Here is a 16,661-nt window from a genome sequence, read left to right on the forward strand (position 1 = left end):
ATCGTTGCTCGGTCGGCCGCGTTTCACGGATCATTCGTTCGTTCGTTCGTTCTAGCTCGGTCGTGGCAGCGCGGTCATGCATGCGACGCGCCTGCTCCTCGCGAGGTGTTTATAGGCGTCGCGTGGCGGTTAAATGGCTACATTACACGGACACACAAGGCCGTGGCCCGTGAGTGGATTAGCCGAGGACAGAAGTGCATTTGCCGAGCCGTTTCCTTCCATAGATCAGGTGGTGCACAAAGCCCAGCCATTTTGAGTTTTCGGACTTGGTGGGCTAGTTCCTCTCATCGGACTGCGTTCTATGTACCCAGAGGAAATTAACGTCTACGGGTCGTGGTGGATAGAGGACAGTTGGCCCGTGTCTGGGCTGTGTAAATCCTAAACACACTTTCTTCCTCTATTTTGGGCATGAACGGGTGCATTTAGTTAACGGTTTTGCAACCGAGAATTTGACTGATTTTTGTTAGAGATAAGTTAATGTGCTCAACCGATTTTAAATCCAACGATATTATGTGTGTTCAGCAATATTAAGTCCTCACTGTTTGCGATAGGCGATTCATGCAGATTTTTTTTAACCTACAATGTTAGTCTCGGAGAAATGTCACGATGCAATCCATGGACCTATAGATCTTTACTCACAAGAACGCACCCAGGCTTCATTGTGTACTCCAGTACATATATACAAGAAATAAGGGCGTGCGTAGTGGCATACTTATGTTGCCAGCAGTTTGCCACACTTTTTTTTTCTGCCATGCATATCTAAGGCGAGGAAATTAAATTGCACCACACTTAGAGCTTGCTGGGTTCACTCCAATTCCTCTAGATTGGTGAGATTAGGAGGATACGTTTAGGGGGAAATGAACTACGATTCATTTCATTCCTTCTAGATTGGCGAGGAATGGGTCAAATGAAGAGGGACCTAGGGAAACATCAGCACTTTTTTGAGTCAGTAGCATGTGAAATCCTGATTGCATGAAAAATCTTGCCGCAAATGTGACATGAATGAACCCACATGTGACTAGTTTAATCAAACTTGTCTAGCTTAAAGTATAGCAAAATGTAGTAATCTAAAGTGCCAACCAAACATAGGCAAACAAGCCCTAAATGACAAGCATTCCAGTAGTATGCTAGTGAAGAGCAATTTTGGGCAGCTGTGGCACAAGTGCATTTTCTCCTGCGTCAAGGGCCCGATCGACGTGTGTATATATAAGATTATCACATATATAGCACTACCAACATCGCTGAAATAGGTCCATTTGCACACAAAGCACACGGATCAGACATTCAAACTGACTGAAGAGTGAAGACTAAAGCGGTGGTACAGCCAACAAGGAGACAAACGTTATCAACTTATCGTGCAGAAACTGGAAAAGGCAGCGGCACTCCACAAAGTGATCTTCCCAGTCACCACGGCCGCCATGCCCCCACCCAAATAATTGCCCTGCATTCCTATCCCTCTTCCTCATGCTTGCCTTGATCGACCAATATCTCCCTAGTTAAAAAATGCAGCACTCCGTCTCGCCCTAGTTACAAAAGAAAAAAAAAATGGAAGAAAGAAGGCCGCTAACGATATATCCCAAAATTCCCAATCCCGTCGACCTCACGCATGTCAGATCAGAACCTTCCTGACCGGACGCATGGCACCGGTCGGTTTTAAAAAATGGAAGGTGCCTGCCGTGCGTCTAGCTGCCTCCGCGAGAGCCTCTGTGTGTGTGTGTGTGTGTGTGTGTGTGTGTGTGTGTAACATACAAATCGTAGAGGGCAGCTATACCTAGCTACTAGCTCGGTCATCGGGAAATGCGCATGAAGCGTACGTGCCTGGCGTTCCTGGGAGGTGTGATGCTATTTGCACATGCGGATCGAGTGGATGTCTCGACATGCCGGTACGTTTTCGTGGAAGGGGACTGCTCCAGGCAGGTGGTTGATGCGGTAACGTCAAACACACAGTGTAAATATATGTATCGGGACGAGCTCTCGAGGATGTCCTGAACCTAATGTCACGAAATTTTACTTATCGAACGTTTGGTGTCTAATCTTGTGAACCGAACCCTCGGGCTTCGTCGACGTGAGGAGACGAGATATGTGCAGCGGCAGGAGCTAGCTAGAAGAGGAAAAGGAGGAGAGGGAGAGCTGGAGGGGGCAGGGAGCAAATCCCGATCGCCAGCAAAGTGACTAAGGTCTCGTTAATTTGGGTCTACCATTACCGGCGAGATCAACCGGGAGTCCTGAAATTTTAGTTCATATTCAATCCAATTCTCTCCTATTCCTACCGGTAATAAGGAACTGAACGAGCCCTAACCGGAAGCTGACGAGGAATGACAATTTCCTGATTTTGTGTTGTGCCGTCATTGGTCATGGCGTATTGATTGCGGATGAAGAGCGGATGAACAAGAAGAAGCTGAGAAGCTTGAAGAAGAGAGATAAGAGCCTCTTCATTCTGGCTGCAGCTTCTCCAAAAACCAATTTCAGCAGAATTTTTGAGAAAAACTGCTACCACAGGAAGCCCAATTCACTTAACATGTTGTTAGTAAGATTTGTTACTAAGCTAAATACTATTAAGTACCAAGGGTATATCCAGTGACTAACTTCTTGGTATTGAACGCAAAAGTTGTTCTTTTTCTTCCCTCCTTTTCTCCTGCATTGCATTAAAAACACGACAAGTATTTAATAATGGAGGGAGTAAATACTTTATGCATGTTTAATATATATTTTTAGTAACCATCTAGATGGATTGTAAGATATGTCATCAGCACCACCTTTACGGTAGACCTTTTTATAGCCGTTCCTCGGCCACTATAATCCCTGTCCTGCAGTCCATGTTCGACCGCCACGCCATTGCACATTAGCATCAGCACTCGCAGTCCCGAGTGACACCATATGCAGAGCAGCCAAATGCAAACTCGTGGCTAAGAAAGAGCAAAAGGGACAAGAGACAAACGATCCAAGATATCGAGAACGTAGGGTGAAAGCAAGCTGCAAAGGAAGAAGCTAGATCAACACGAACAGCAACAGAGCATTATCGACCAGTCCGAGGCCAAAAACAACGAAGGTATGTTTCTCGAAGCGCTTTATCGAGCCTCAAGCCCTCAACTCTCGCCCTCTTAAATCTTGTGACCAAAGGGGAGTTTTTCACACATATGGATCGCAACGTGATTAGCGCGCAACAACGTGCAAATTTGCTGTTTAGTGTCCTGGGAATTGTTCCAGTAGTTGCCGATGTTGCGTCAGCGTCACATCTCTCTGCATCTGAACGCACCTGTACATGTAAATCTCCAGGATCGATCTCCGTAGCTGCCCAGTCCAGGGTCCAAGCCATGGACGGTATAGAAGAATCAAAAGGCCGGCAGGGCGACGCCGAACATGGCCGGACGACGTCGAAGATCAATGATCGCCGGACTTCGTGGGGCTGCGTTTTCCTCCTCGGTAAGCACACGCACATCCACTGCGTCGCCCGTGTCCGTGTATGTATGCTTTGCTTAATGCTGGCTTTCTTCTTCGTGCATGATGGATGGGAGCGCAGTGAACAACCTGTTCCAGTACACGGCCTACTTCGGCGTGTCGACGGACCTTGTGAACTACCTGAAGGTGGAGCTTCACGACGGCAGCAAGGCCGCGGCCAACAGCGTGACCAACTGGCAGGGCGCCGGCTCCATCACCCCCCTCGTCGCCGCCTTCCTCGCCGACTCCTTCCTCGGCCGCTTCTGGACCATCACGCTCTTCCTCCTCATCTCCGTCGCGGTACATACTTCCCTTCTTCCATCAACCACGATGCACTCCTTCAGTCCTTTGTCCATCGATCACCTTGAAAAACACTTTCGACCCGGGCACGTACAGGGATACGGGGTGGTGACAGCGAGCGCGTGGGCATCCTCCTCCAACTCCTCGAGCACGGCCCCGTTCTACGCGGGGCTATACCTGATCGCCCTAGGCGGAGCTCTCCAGCCGGTCATGTCCTCCTTCGGCGCCGACCAGTTCGACGCCTCGGCGTCCCCGTCAGAGCGCGCGAGGCAGAGCTCCTTCTTCAACTGGTTCTACCTGTCGGTGAACGCGGGTTCCCTCGTGGGCGGCACGCTGCTGGTGTGGGTGCAGGCCAGCCACGGCTGGCGCCTCGGCTACGGCATCCCGGCGCTGCTCAGCGCGCTGGCCGTCGCGCTCTTCCTCGCCGGCGCCCCGGCATACCGCCGGCACCAGCCGCCCGGGGGCAGCCCGCTCACCAGGGTCGCCCAGGTGGTGGTCGCCGCCGTCAGGAACTGGGACGCGGAGGTGCCGCAAGATGATGCCGCGGGGAAGCTGTATGAGTGTGGTGGTGAGGATGGCATGTCGGTCATTCAGGGCAGCCGCCGGCTCGCGCACACCGACCAGTTCAGGTGAGAGACACTGTTCTTTTTCTCGATCCGCGATTAATTTGCTGGTCTCCGTCAGTAGGTGCTGCTTTGTCTGGGAAAGAAATGCAGGATTATTGGTCTTTCGTTTTATGATTGAGCCATCGATTTCGCGTTAAGTCGTTTACCTCAGTCAAGGTAGTGCCGTGCCTAGTCTAGTCTACCTGGACCAGACCTGGCGTGCACCAAGCTTTGTGACATCACCCACAGTAAACGTACGTGCAACACTTTTACTCTTTATTGTTTTGTCAATTTAAAAAAAAAAAATCGTGCTAGTAAAAGATTGGCATTTCACGAGATGCGCCTGTATTTCACGACAAATACCGTGAATGAAACAAAATTACAGGACGCATCTCTGTCACGTTTCAGGCTGCCGTCGAGGGCGGGCACAGTTTTGTAAGGTGCACCGGAAGGAAGTTCATCGTACCTTATAAAATTTATTATCTTTTTGTCCGACAATGAATTCGTCGCGTGCATGACAGGTCCATTTTTCCATCATTTTCATCAAGCTTTTCCTAGATCTAGCTTTTGTAGAGCACTAGTGCTAAGTAGTCATTTTCAGTCCCGCACCATTTTCCACAAGCCGTACAGAAACTTGCAGATTTCATGCAAGACCATGCCTGGGCTTGGACGCTTGCGCGCACTAGTCACGGCATCTTTTACTCCAACCGCCGATCACAATAATTCAGCACGCCTCCAGGGAGCAACGTAAAAAGAGTTCTTCCAAAAAATTTACATGGTCAGGCCGGGACTATTCATGGTGCGAGTGATCTGAACCGAAAATTGTACTGCATGGTCCCAGAAATCTTGATGTAATCTTGAGACGGTACATGCATGCATATGTCACCTTCAGTAAATTAATCTGATGCACTTTGCCTCGCGGTGTAATAATCTGTTGATTAACGACGGACGGATGTGGATCACAGGTTCCTGGACAAGGCGGCGGTGAAGCCGTCGTCGTCCTCCTCCTCCTCCGACAACAAGGCGGCGGCGGCGCCGAGCCCGTGGCGGCAGTGCACGGTGACGCAGGTGGAGGAGCTCAAGTGCGTGCTCCGCCTACTGCCCGTATGGGCGTGTGGCATCATCTTCGCGGCGGCCTACACCCAAATGACAACCACATTCATCCTCCAGGGGGACACGCTCGACCCGTACCTCTTCGGCCGGCGCCGCGGCTTCCGGGTCCCCGCCGCCATGCTCTCCGTCTTCGACACCCTCAGCGTCATGCTCTGGGTTCCCCTCTACGACCGCGCCCTCGTCCCGCTCGCCCGCCGCCTCACCCGCCGCTCCAACACCACCGCCGGCTTCTCCCCGCTCGTCCGCATGGGCGTCGGCTACGTGATCCTCACGCTCGCCATGCTCTGCGCCGGCGCCCTCGAGGTCGCCCGCCGCCGCGTGATCTCCCGCCATGGCGCCCCCGGCGCCGGGGAAGGGAACTACCTGCCGCTGTCGATCTTCTGGCAGGTGCCGCAGTACGCGGTGGTGGGCGCGGCGGAGGTGTTCACGTTCATCGGCCAGATGGAGTTCTTCTACGACCAGGCGCCCGACGCCATGCGGAGCCTCTGCTCGGGGCTCTCCAACGCCGCGTTCGCCATGGGGAACTACGCGAGCTCCGCGCTCGTGGCCGTCGTCGTGCGCGCCACGGCCAGGGGAGGGGACCCCGGGTGGATACCAGATGATATCAATGTTGGCGGGCATCTGGACTACTTCTTCTGGCTCATGGCCATGCTCTGCGCCGGCAACTTCGGGGCTTACTTGCTCGTCACAAGGTCCTACACCTACAAGAAGACCGTGGATTGCAAATTTTCGGATGAGTCCGGCCGTGATTAGTGGCTGATTACGTACTGCTCCTGCTAGCGAGCTACTCTTTCTCTGAGGATGCAATAAAGTGGTGCGATCTGTGCTTATCGTACGGTCGATCTCCGTGCAGTCTGCTAGTACGAAAATTTCATGGAAAATATATATAGGAAAAATGTACATAAACTTATAGTCTAATCTACCTATGTTTAAATTTCAAGTTCAAATCTGACAGCTTCTGTTGCACGTTGAGCTCGATATATAGTTCGGGTGGAGAAAATGATAGGCTGGGGATCGGAAGCCCTGGCCCAAACGAATCGTGGCAAGGAATCTTTCAGCGTGCGCAAAGAACACACCAGAGGGGCCTGGAGTGCACGCGTGAGCTAGCGGGCTCTACTGGCTCACGTCTTGGGCTTCTTGTACCTCGCGCGCTCTCGCCTTACCGGGCCAGCCAAACCAAATCCCGACGGCTGAAACAGCGATCACCGGCGGGAGTAAGCAACTATAGTCTGGATTGATGTACTCCCTTCGTTTCATAATTCTTGTCTTAAATTTGTCAAAAAAATAGATGTATCTAGTTTTAAAGGTGTCTAGATACATTTAAGATTTCGACAAGAATTATGGAACAGAAAGGGTACATTTCATTTTCATCTCTAATGTAACGTTGAAACTGTTATCTCGTTATACGTGTTACTGTTAGTCTGTTATGTCATTACGATAGCTGTTTGCTCACACTAACAAAATACAGGAGTACGTTGTTTTGCAATAAGCTACGGTATGCATGCAAGAACTTTTGTTCAATGGAGCATATAGTGAGTTAACGCTCGCTAGCTTTTGGCGTGACAAGCAAAGTTGTCACTTTCACGGACTAAATCTGTCACTTACGCCAAGCAAAGTTGTCACTTTTACACGAGGCAGATTGCCACAAAACACGTGGCGCGATCGCAATCACGGTTTTCCCGATTGGACGGTCCTCAGAGCGTTCGCTCTAAGAGACAAAGAAGCGAACGTTCGTTCTTTGTAAATTATGTTTCTTCAAAACTAATAATGTATGCTGGCAAAAATATCCGATGAAAATCACCTCTGCGGTGAACTATGCAAACTCCATAGAAGTCATGTTAGAAGTTTCAATTTTTTTTTACAAAAATACTATATGCTAGAGGTGTGATGTTCTACAAAACATGCAAAAATTCTAATCAAAACTCAATTTAATTTGGAAGAAATTAATCCATGAAATATACAAATGATTATGTATGTAAAACAATGAAGAACCACTGATCATGCTGATTTTTTAATCCTGCAGCTGAACACAATTGATGCAATTGAGTTTGGACTAATTGAAATTTCACACACATATAAAACATCATTCTCTAACAAATGCAAATTTTGTTGAGAATCTTTTTGCACCTTTTACAATGGTTTTCACCGAGTTTCCACAATAAATGTGGTTTTCACCTGTATAGCCATCTTCCACTTCCACATCTAATAAATTCAGATCACTTGTGCGTATTGTAAAAAATGGAAAACAAGGTTACTCTGGCCTACCAGAAATGGGAAAACCTACCATTCCTGAGGGAAAATCTATATATACCGTTATAAGTACGAGCACGAGAGTACGAATTGATGCACTATATAGGAACAAAAATAGATGAATTTGAGACACATCTCATTAAACCAAGGCTCTTATGAGCTTGTATAAATTGCCATAGGGAGTATACTAGCCGGTAGGCGTGCAGTAACTAGCTAGTTAGCACGCTTCAACAAACACCCTGAACGGCCGAACTCTTGCGCAATTGGCTAAAACGTCACCTACTCAGGAGTACTAATTAACATTGACAAGAACAACGGGCAGTTCCAAAAAAATAAAAAAAGACAACAATAACGGGCCATTAACAAATTAACACCATAATTCTACTGTTAAAAAAACGCTTTATATAGTTCTTCTTGTGCATGTGATTTGCTGCGGAGTTGCCGCGTAGCGTCAGTAGTGACGGCATGTGTACTTGTTGCTAGTACTTGGAGCTAGCTACCTAGCTCCAGTTTATACCAGGGTAGGATTAGTTGCGCGTTTATCTGTACTCTTAATTAGTCTACATATAGTCGTCATAGTAAAAAGAACTTGTGAGTTTTAATTGTACGGCGAAAGCGACCGGATAGATCGATGTCCCTGCCTCCTACATTCTAAACATGATAACCAAAATAACCTCACTGAAGTAAATATATACTCTACCAGGTATGTATATATACACCAGATCTTTAGCTATTCAGACAGCTAGCTAGAAGCACCGGCTAGCTCGCTTAGCATCGCCCATGCAGCATAGCAAATTAATATGTGTTTAGTTTGGACTAGATGTTGCTTTCTCTATCAATTGCGAGTTGTCGGTATGCCGTAAACAATGTCCATTAATTAGTTAGATAACAAAAGAAGGAGACGAATGAGAAAACGTCGTTTTCTCCCATCAACGTCCCTTTCAAATATTCCTCGCTGTAAAGATCTCTTATACGGTCTCACCACCCACAGCTTTTGGGAATTGAATAAGAGCTAGGTTTTACAGCAACCTGTAGTAGATTAGCAAGTGTTTCCATAGAGCGCATATATGCATGCATTGATAGTTCTCTTTTTCGGATATTGATGCATGGATGATAGATGTATGCATTTACAGTCTAGATCTAAGGTATCTTAGTCCGGTGACTCGTGTTATATACTCCCTCGGTTTCTTATGTCTGTATAATTAGTTAATTACAGTTGTCCTAATTAAGTAAAAATTTATTAAGTTCGATCGAGTTTGTAGTAAATAAAAATATATGCATGCAGCATCAAACAACTGCAGTGTGAAAATATATTTACTAGTAGTCTTAATGCTAGTTTGGTAAATTTAGAACGAGAGAAACCCACGAGTCTTCAGAAACGTTAGCACAATGACGCCACTGGTCCTCATGAACAGTTCCACAATGTAGCCAGACCCAGTACGTGTTAGATGGTGGCCGGCGCAAATTAAGGACCTAACTAGGAGTCTTCGAGGCCATTTTGCTTAGTATGAAGCCTAAGTTTGTAAATGAAATATGGCAAAGCTTTTGTCTTTCCTTTCACAAAAAGAGTGAAAAATTACCTTTTTTTTTCCTTTTGCGCAAATGAAAAGTTACCTTGATGCCCGTATACATTGACGTACGAACGTGGAATAGCACTTAGGATTAAACCGATCAGTAAGTAAGCATCACATTCAAACATAGCATGCGGTTTTCTTCTTCTTGTAGAGCCTCGAAAGATGGTTACTATGCTTAACAAAGCAGTATCTTGGCATATTCTATTAATCGAGATTGATCGAATTAGAAAAGTAATACAGGCCAACTAGCTAGCTAGCCAGAGTCGTGTTAGACCGATTCTCGTACCAAATCAAAACTTCAAGTGGAGCAGCACGCTATCATACATACGACGTACGTGACATGCAACCAGCATAAGAGAACTCATCAATCAAATTAACAAATTCAGACTCATACATCAAAAGTACGTACGTACCCCTTTCACCCTCCGTGCGTACGTGTGGGTTTTACCAAATTAAAACGCATGCAGCATGACCAAATCTTCGTACGTACACGTTGGCGAGACAATGAAATGTAGACAAATTCATTGTCCATGTGCAAACGATCAGATCGAGCTAGCTAGCAGCAGTGGTAAATGGAAGCGTGCGTACACATCAGGCATGCATGACACCAAACTACAAATACTCTGAAAGCAACAGGAATTATACTCCACTAAGGTACTACCAGATCCTCTTGGGAGACCATGTCCGAGGACAAAACTAAGGAACGGTTAATTCGTACATACGCACGTCCTTCGTTCATGAAGAACTTAGATAAACCTGAAAAAAACACCATCATCTCGATCGATCGCATATAGGAGTAAAGTACAGCTATGCGCAATATGCATTGTCGACGGAGCTAGGGGATCAGGATTAATTAACTAAAGCATGCATCAACTGAAAAACGTTACGCTCGATCGAACAAGGGTTGGTTCCTCGATGGGAGGGGCCGGGGGCCGGTGATCGTGCTATGCGCCGCCGGGTGTACACCAACGGAGATGGCGTCGCTGGTGACGCTTACTTGATAGGCTCCCATCTATCCTTGGCTACTTTAATCCCTTCTCCGAGCTAGCTCTAGCTGCTAACTAAGCCCTGTCGACGAAGCAAACCCAGGACCAATTAAATTAATTAAAAATAATCGTAGCTGGTTTTATTCTGCCAACTTCGTACAGTACTGTTCTAGTACTACTAAACCCAGCGGCTTAGCTAGCGCACGAAGAAACGGTCGTCCCGATCGGTATACTGAGGCGATGGCCGGTGCATATATGCAAGGACCACGCGCGTGCATAAGATGGATGGGAGCTTTGCTCGTATCGAAGCGACTAATTCAGCTATCCAATTAATAATTAATCCGCGCGCTAATGAACCTGATAGGATTCTATAATCTTGTGCTGCTAGCTATAGTTTGCCAGCCTTTTTCTATCCAGCCAAGCAAAACCGGACTAAACTTCTCGGGCGTCGGGGTTCCTTTCGATCGTCCCACAGGCGTGATCCGCCATAGCGATCTGTTTTAAATTACCGTAATTCAGCCGCGCATGATATCATAGTGAAATATAATTCAATTTGTTATATGCAAGAGCCGCCACAAAATTATGTAGTGAAGGCATTCCAAAGAGTTCCGAAAAAAAAAGGTATTCCAAAGAGAGTTAATTTATACAGTTTTGCTATTGATAAGTCATCATCCATTTTTTAGTTAGAGATCAATCGACATGTTAGCCATCGGATTTTAATCCAACGATAGCAAGTAGAGATGAGAGAATGTGGATGGCCCTCAGATCTTAATCCAACTGCTTTGAAACATCGATTGATATTTAAGTCACGTTTCTTAAAAACAGGCGACTTAGAAATAACCACACCCTAATTTATATTTTTTGCAAAAAAAGAGAGTTAATTTATTGAGTGAATTTCACTCTTACTCTCTTTTTTGTAAATGTGTGGTGGAGATTGATTTCCTTTGACACAACTTTTTTTTTACAGGCTCTTCGACCGTTCTGCTATCAAATGCACTAATCCGCGAGATTTGGAAAACTAATAGTTATTGCCTCTAGAGTAGTGGCAAACTGATGCAAGCTCCCGAAGTGGTAGTTTCGTGAAACCCTAGCCCCTAGAGTAGTGGTTTTGTGAAATTTACTCTCAAATTTGTACTATAAAATTAACAACGACAAGAATTATGGAACGGAGTGAGTAGTTAGGAAAAAAATGTGGTACAAAATTTTAAATATGGTAACATGTTAACAAAATTTACGAAATGGGGGTAGAAATTGTAGTTCACTCGATTTCCTCCCCTCCAGATTATGTATCCTTTTTCTGTAGTTATTCATAATTTACCACACATACATGCACGCCTTGATGCAAAGTCTGTGACCAACTGACAAGAAGCGAGCCTCCTCGCAAAAATAAATCAAATAAAAAGAGACACAAGCAAAACCTGAGCTGTATAACAGAGACATTTTTAGTTTTTTTAACGGAACAGACGAGACAAGCTCGATTAATTACTTCACCTCGTATGTCTGTATCGCCAGGGCGAGCATCGGTCTATATATAGAGGTTAGTTGCATCAGTAACAAGTTAATCAGGTTAGGTCATTTGCATTGCAACAAGGCCTGCTTAACTACTCTGATCCATACGATACGAGAGCGCATACTTGAATCACATTCACATACAGACGCGTACATGGGCATGTCGCCCAGCCCCTTCACGACCTCCTACTGTTTAACAGAGCAAGATGCTTCGATTTGCACTGAAACCCAAGAACTGGACTACCACCACTCGTACTACTACGGCATTGAGGACGTATCGTTGGACGAGGTCGAGCTAGAGCTGGCCGCCTCTTCCGGCCGGGCTCACAAGGCCACCAAGGTCGACTACCACAGCTCGCCTTACCACATCTCGTGGCCGCCGCCGCCGCAGCAGGCCTCCGCCGACGTCGAGTCGTCGCGCGTCAGGAAGAAGCAGTTCCGCGACGTTCTCGAGAGCTGCAAGCAGAAGGTCGAGGCTATGGAGGCCATGGAGCAGCACTCGCCGCCGTTGTCAGGCGGCGGCGTTGGGTTCCAGGACCAACAAGGTGATAGCGGCCATGGAGTCGCTGTGGGTGGCGAAGGTAGTAGTAATAGCGGTGGGGGCACCGATGGCATGCGGCTCGTGCAGCTGCTCGTGGCCTGCGCCGAGGCCGTGGCGTGCCGCGACCGCGCCCAGGCCGCGTCGCTCCTGCGCGAGCTCCAGGCCGGCGCGCCCGTGCACGGCACGGCGTTCCAGCGCGTGGCGAGCTGCTTCGTGCAGGGCCTGGCGGACCGGCTGGCCCTGGCGCACCCTCCGGCGCTCGGCCCCGCGAGCATGGCGTTCTGCATCCCGCAGTCGTCGTCCTCGGCGTCGTGCGCCGGGCGCGGCGAGGCGCTGGCCGTGGCGTACGAGGTGTGCCCGTACCTGCGGTTCGCGCACTTCGTGGCCAACGCGTCCATCCTGGAAGCCTTCGAGGGGGAGAGCAAGGTGCACGTCGTGGACCTGGGCATGACGCTGGGCCTGGACCGCGCGCACCAGTGGCGCGCCCTGCTGGACGGCCTCGCCGCGCGGGGCGTGGCCAGGCCGGCGCGCGTGCGCGTCACGGGCGTCGGCGCGCGCGTGGACGCCATGAGAGCCGTGGGGCTTGAGCTCGAGGCGTACGCGGAGGAGCTCGGGATGTGCGTCGAATTCAGGGCCATCGACCGCACCCTGGAGAGCCTCCACGTGGACGATCTGGGCGTCGAGGCCGACGAGGCCGTGGCCATCAACAGCGTCCTGGAGCTGCACTGCGTGGTGAAGGAGAGCCGCGGCGCGCTCAACTCGGTGCTCCAGACCATCCGCAAGCTCGCCCCCAAGGCCTTCGTGCTGGTGGAGCAGGACGCGGGCCACAACGGGCCTTTCTTCCTCGGCAGGTTCATGGAGGCGCTCCACTACTACGCGGCGTTGTTCGACGCGCTCGACGCCGCGCTCCCGCGCTACGACGCCCGGCGCGCGCGCGTCGAGCAGTTCCACTTCGGCGCCGAGATCCGCAACGTGGTCGGCTGCGAGGGCGCGGCGCGCGTGGAGCGGCACGAGCGCGCCGACCAGTGGCGCCGCCGCATGAGCCGCGCGGGGTTCCAGTCCATGCCGATCAAGATGGCGGCCAAGGCGCGGGAGTGGCTCGAGGAGAACGCCGGCGGCACCGGCTACACGGTAGCCGAGGAGAAGGGCTGTCTCGTGCTCGGATGGAAGGGCAAGCCCGTCATCGCCGCTTCCTGCTGGAAATGCTAGACAGTCGCCGCCGCTCGCAGGCCGGCCACCGGAGAGTTTACATTTTAGAGGGGAGAAATAAAGAGAAGCTCACCGGCCAGAGAGGTATATTGCATGGAAGATGAGTTGACACTCTGTTCAAGCTAGTATGTGTGCTTGAACACTTGTATAAATAAAGCCCCTTGTCCACGTAGCGTTTGTATTTGAAAATTTTTGTATAGGTTTTTAGCCGATCTAACTTCTCGCGGGAGGTTTAATTTCCTTTTTTTTTTGCCCTTTCTCTTTGACTTATGTATTTTCCTTTATGCTTGCTCTTTGATTTTAGAGTGAGTTTCACATTTTACTATGTTCTAAACTAGCATGGTTTTGAGCGGGAAACAATTTTAATCAATTTTATTTTCTAATTTACGTAGATATGTATTCTTGTATTATTTACTGTTCAAAGCCGAATTAATCAACCCTAGTGTATATGTATTGAAAAGTAGAATTAATCAATATAATAACTCCTAAAAGTACAAAAGTGTCTACACCCAGTCAATCATGTTTTTGACCTTAGGATTTCTTTTATTTGTATGCTATTTTATACTCCCTCCGATCCTTATTGTCTCAAATTTGTCCAAATATGAATGTATCTATTCTTAAAAAACGTCTAAATAAATGTAATATTTCGACAACAATTTAGGATTGGAGGGAGTACCAAAATCCAGTACTAAAGGTTAAATCATTCAAATTTAGCATCTAACAAATTGATAATTCGTCAGTGATATTAACTAAGTATTTATAGTTAAAGTTTAGACGGCCCGAGTATTACCCCTTTGTGAAGAAGAAAAAAGTTCAGGTCACCTACGAACATCCTGTATTTACCTGATAGGGCCACATGTTGAGATGTATAGTTATAATTGCTCAAATACTTATTACTGTCTTATTCTTGCAAAAATATAAATTAATTATTTGAGGTGATATTAGCCATGCATCTGGAATTAAAGTCCAGTAATTTACAATTTTGCTACGGTACAAACAACCCAAGATCACAATCTAACTCGCCAATGGTGTAGTGGGAGTAGATGTTGGTGAAGCATGTTGCAAATCCCCGTAGCAAGCTTATACCTCCCAGCCGCTATAATTTTTCCAGAACACGATCCACCAATCTAGGATCGAAGTAGATGATCCCTCCAAAGTATAAACGCATACCAGAGTAGTGACACCTTGTCGATGTGCTATCCAGAGTACGTGACAGCAGGGGAAATGCAGTGCATATTAGCTACTGAAGGGAATAGTTCACAAGCTGAATTGGCCAATGACACTTTTATACTGATAGATCGTGTATTCGTGTGTACGCCAAGCTATATTAGTAGGTATAACTTTTTTTAAAGTCATCATCTGAGATTAAAGTTTTACGTGTTTATGCTATTAATAATTGCATTAAAGTTTAGAACGTGGCTTGGCCATTTGCTGTTTTGACTTAGCAATATTTGATTAAGTGTTTTTTGTTTGTTATTTAGCGGGTATATCATGTTAATTAGTAGCCCTAAATAAATTTAGGATCATATGTTGGTATGTAGAATTATACTTAGAGTTCTTTAAATGCCCGTTGATCTATGAAAAAACAATAAAAAAAAGTTGTTATGTGGTGTTTATCATCTAATGCAGTCCGTAACGTTTGACACCATACAAAGAAATAACGAATGAATGAAACCTTGACCGCTTCAAATATGGAGCTTGTGACGTGGATCAGTGTGAAGCCTCCCTCGTCACCCCTCATATTGCTTTTAGTATATAATAGATAGATTTTAGTATAATGTATGAAAGGCTGACCACTTCAAATGCGAAGGTTGTGACGTAGATCAGTGTGAAGTATTCACTCGGTACCCCTCATATTGTTTTAGTATATAAAATATAAAACATAATAATAGATGGAGAGGTGTTTCCGAAACCTTGGCCACTTCAAATACGGAGCTTTTTTACACATCAGAATTTTCCGCGTTACGGGTTGTTGAAGTGAGCCATGCTAATTCACGAAATAACTTGTAGTCCGAATCTGCTGGTGCAGTTAGTCAGAGCATCTCCAGCAGATCCCGCATATCGGCCAGATCCGAAAAATAATCGCCGTTCTGCGGTTTTTGGCGAAAAAAACGACCTGAACATGTACGCCATATTTTGGAAATCCGCAAAAATCTATTCGGTTCTACCGAATACCAACCCTCGCGCCTGTCAAAAACGGTTGAGTCGAGGAGATTTCCGCTCGCGCCTTCTTCTTTCCTTTTTCCCCGCCGCCTCCTGCCTAAAGATTTCCCCGCCGCCAGGACGCCGGGAGGTATTCCGTTGTGGCCTGCCACCCGTCCGCTTCGTAGGTTGTTCGGGTCTTCCCCCTCCAGTTCTGGCGCGAGTTTCCTGGAGCGAGCACCTCTGTTTCCGGCTGCCCGATAGGAGTTTGCCGCCGCCTTCGTTTAGGTCTCCACGGGCCCGAAACTGCCGGTGAGGCATCCATCGAAGGCCTCCTTCTTCGGATCCCATAGCTGAGTGTCCCGTCCCGCCCGAGGAGGTAAAAATTTCATCGATTTGTTAAGTTCCAAAATGGGGGATGTCGCGGATTTGAGGATTTGTTCTTGCAAATTGGGTATCTTGGGAATTTCAGATGCAGCTTCCTATTTGAGCTTCGCGGCGTACCAATTTTTTGAGGACTTGTTGTAGTCCGACGAATCCTCGACTCGAAACAGTTAATTGCTCCCGATGCATGGCCGTAGTTTTTTTTTCCTGATATCATAATGAATTCCTGCAGTTGCGTAGGCTGAAAAGTGAATTAATTGATTGATTTTTTTATAGCAAAAATTAATTGATTTATGAACCAATGAAGCATGCATGCGACTCGATCGCCGGGCTGGCTGGCTTCTAGTCAAGCTTTGTCCAGCGCATGGACGTGTTATGTGTTATCGATGGTGTATTTAAACGGGTATGGGGTACGTGCCGTCATAGATTGAGTCCGTTCAAATTTAATTAAAAGATATACACGATTTGTAGGACTCGTAGATCTCATATCTAACGGTTAGAAATAATTGGGGTGATGTGGATCAACGTGAAGACTCCCCTCGGTACCCCTCATATTGCTTTTAGTATATAATAGATTTGTCCCACATTATACCGTATGTTGGTAAATTTT

General features: G+C 47.3%; 2 protein-coding genes across 2 annotated transcripts; both read left to right on the forward strand.

Annotated features, from left to right (window-relative positions):
• The first annotated feature begins 2,808 nt into the window (after positions 1–2,808).
• On the forward strand, positions 2,809–6,410 carry LOC100822523 (protein NRT1/ PTR FAMILY 8.1). The gene is made up of 5 exons (XM_003564814.4): positions 2,809–3,049; positions 3,277–3,423; positions 3,521–3,738; positions 3,835–4,367; positions 5,309–6,410. The coding sequence occupies exons 2-5, from the start codon at positions 3,315–3,317 to the stop codon at positions 6,207–6,209; spliced, it is 1,761 nt and encodes a 586-aa protein (XP_003564862.1). The 5' UTR covers positions 2,809–3,049; positions 3,277–3,314; the 3' UTR covers positions 6,210–6,410.
• A 5,436-nt stretch (positions 6,411–11,846) lies between these two features.
• On the forward strand, positions 11,847–13,724 carry LOC100822835 (DELLA protein RGL1). The gene has a single exon (XM_003564815.2). It carries the CDS (start codon positions 11,930–11,932, stop codon positions 13,523–13,525), a length of 1,596 nt encoding a protein of 531 aa, XP_003564863.1. The 5' UTR covers positions 11,847–11,929; the 3' UTR covers positions 13,526–13,724.
• The last annotated feature ends 2,937 nt before the right edge of the window (positions 13,725–16,661 follow it).

The sequence above is a fragment of the Brachypodium distachyon genome, chromosome 2 (genome assembly GCF_000005505.3).
Source record: "Brachypodium distachyon strain Bd21 chromosome 2, Brachypodium_distachyon_v3.0, whole genome shotgun sequence".
NCBI lineage: Eukaryota > Viridiplantae > Streptophyta > Magnoliopsida > Poales > Poaceae > Brachypodium > Brachypodium distachyon.

Excerpts from the sequence above, each read along its gene's own strand:
- LOC100822835 (XM_003564815.2), top strand. The coding sequence starts at position 11,930 with ATGGGCATGTCGCCCAGCCCCTTCACGACCTCCTACTGTTTAACAGAG.
- LOC100822523 (XM_003564814.4), top strand. The coding sequence starts at position 3,315 with ATGGACGGTATAGAAGAATCAAAAGGCCGGCAGGGCGACGCCGAACAT. Across the intron at positions 3,424-3,520 it reads GGGCTGCGTTTTCCTCCTCG|TGAACAACCTGTTCCAGTAC; the intron begins GTAAGCACACGC and ends ATGGGAGCGCAG. Across the intron at positions 4,368-5,308 it reads GCGCACACCGACCAGTTCAG|GTTCCTGGACAAGGCGGCGG; the intron begins GTGAGAGACACT and ends TGTGGATCACAG.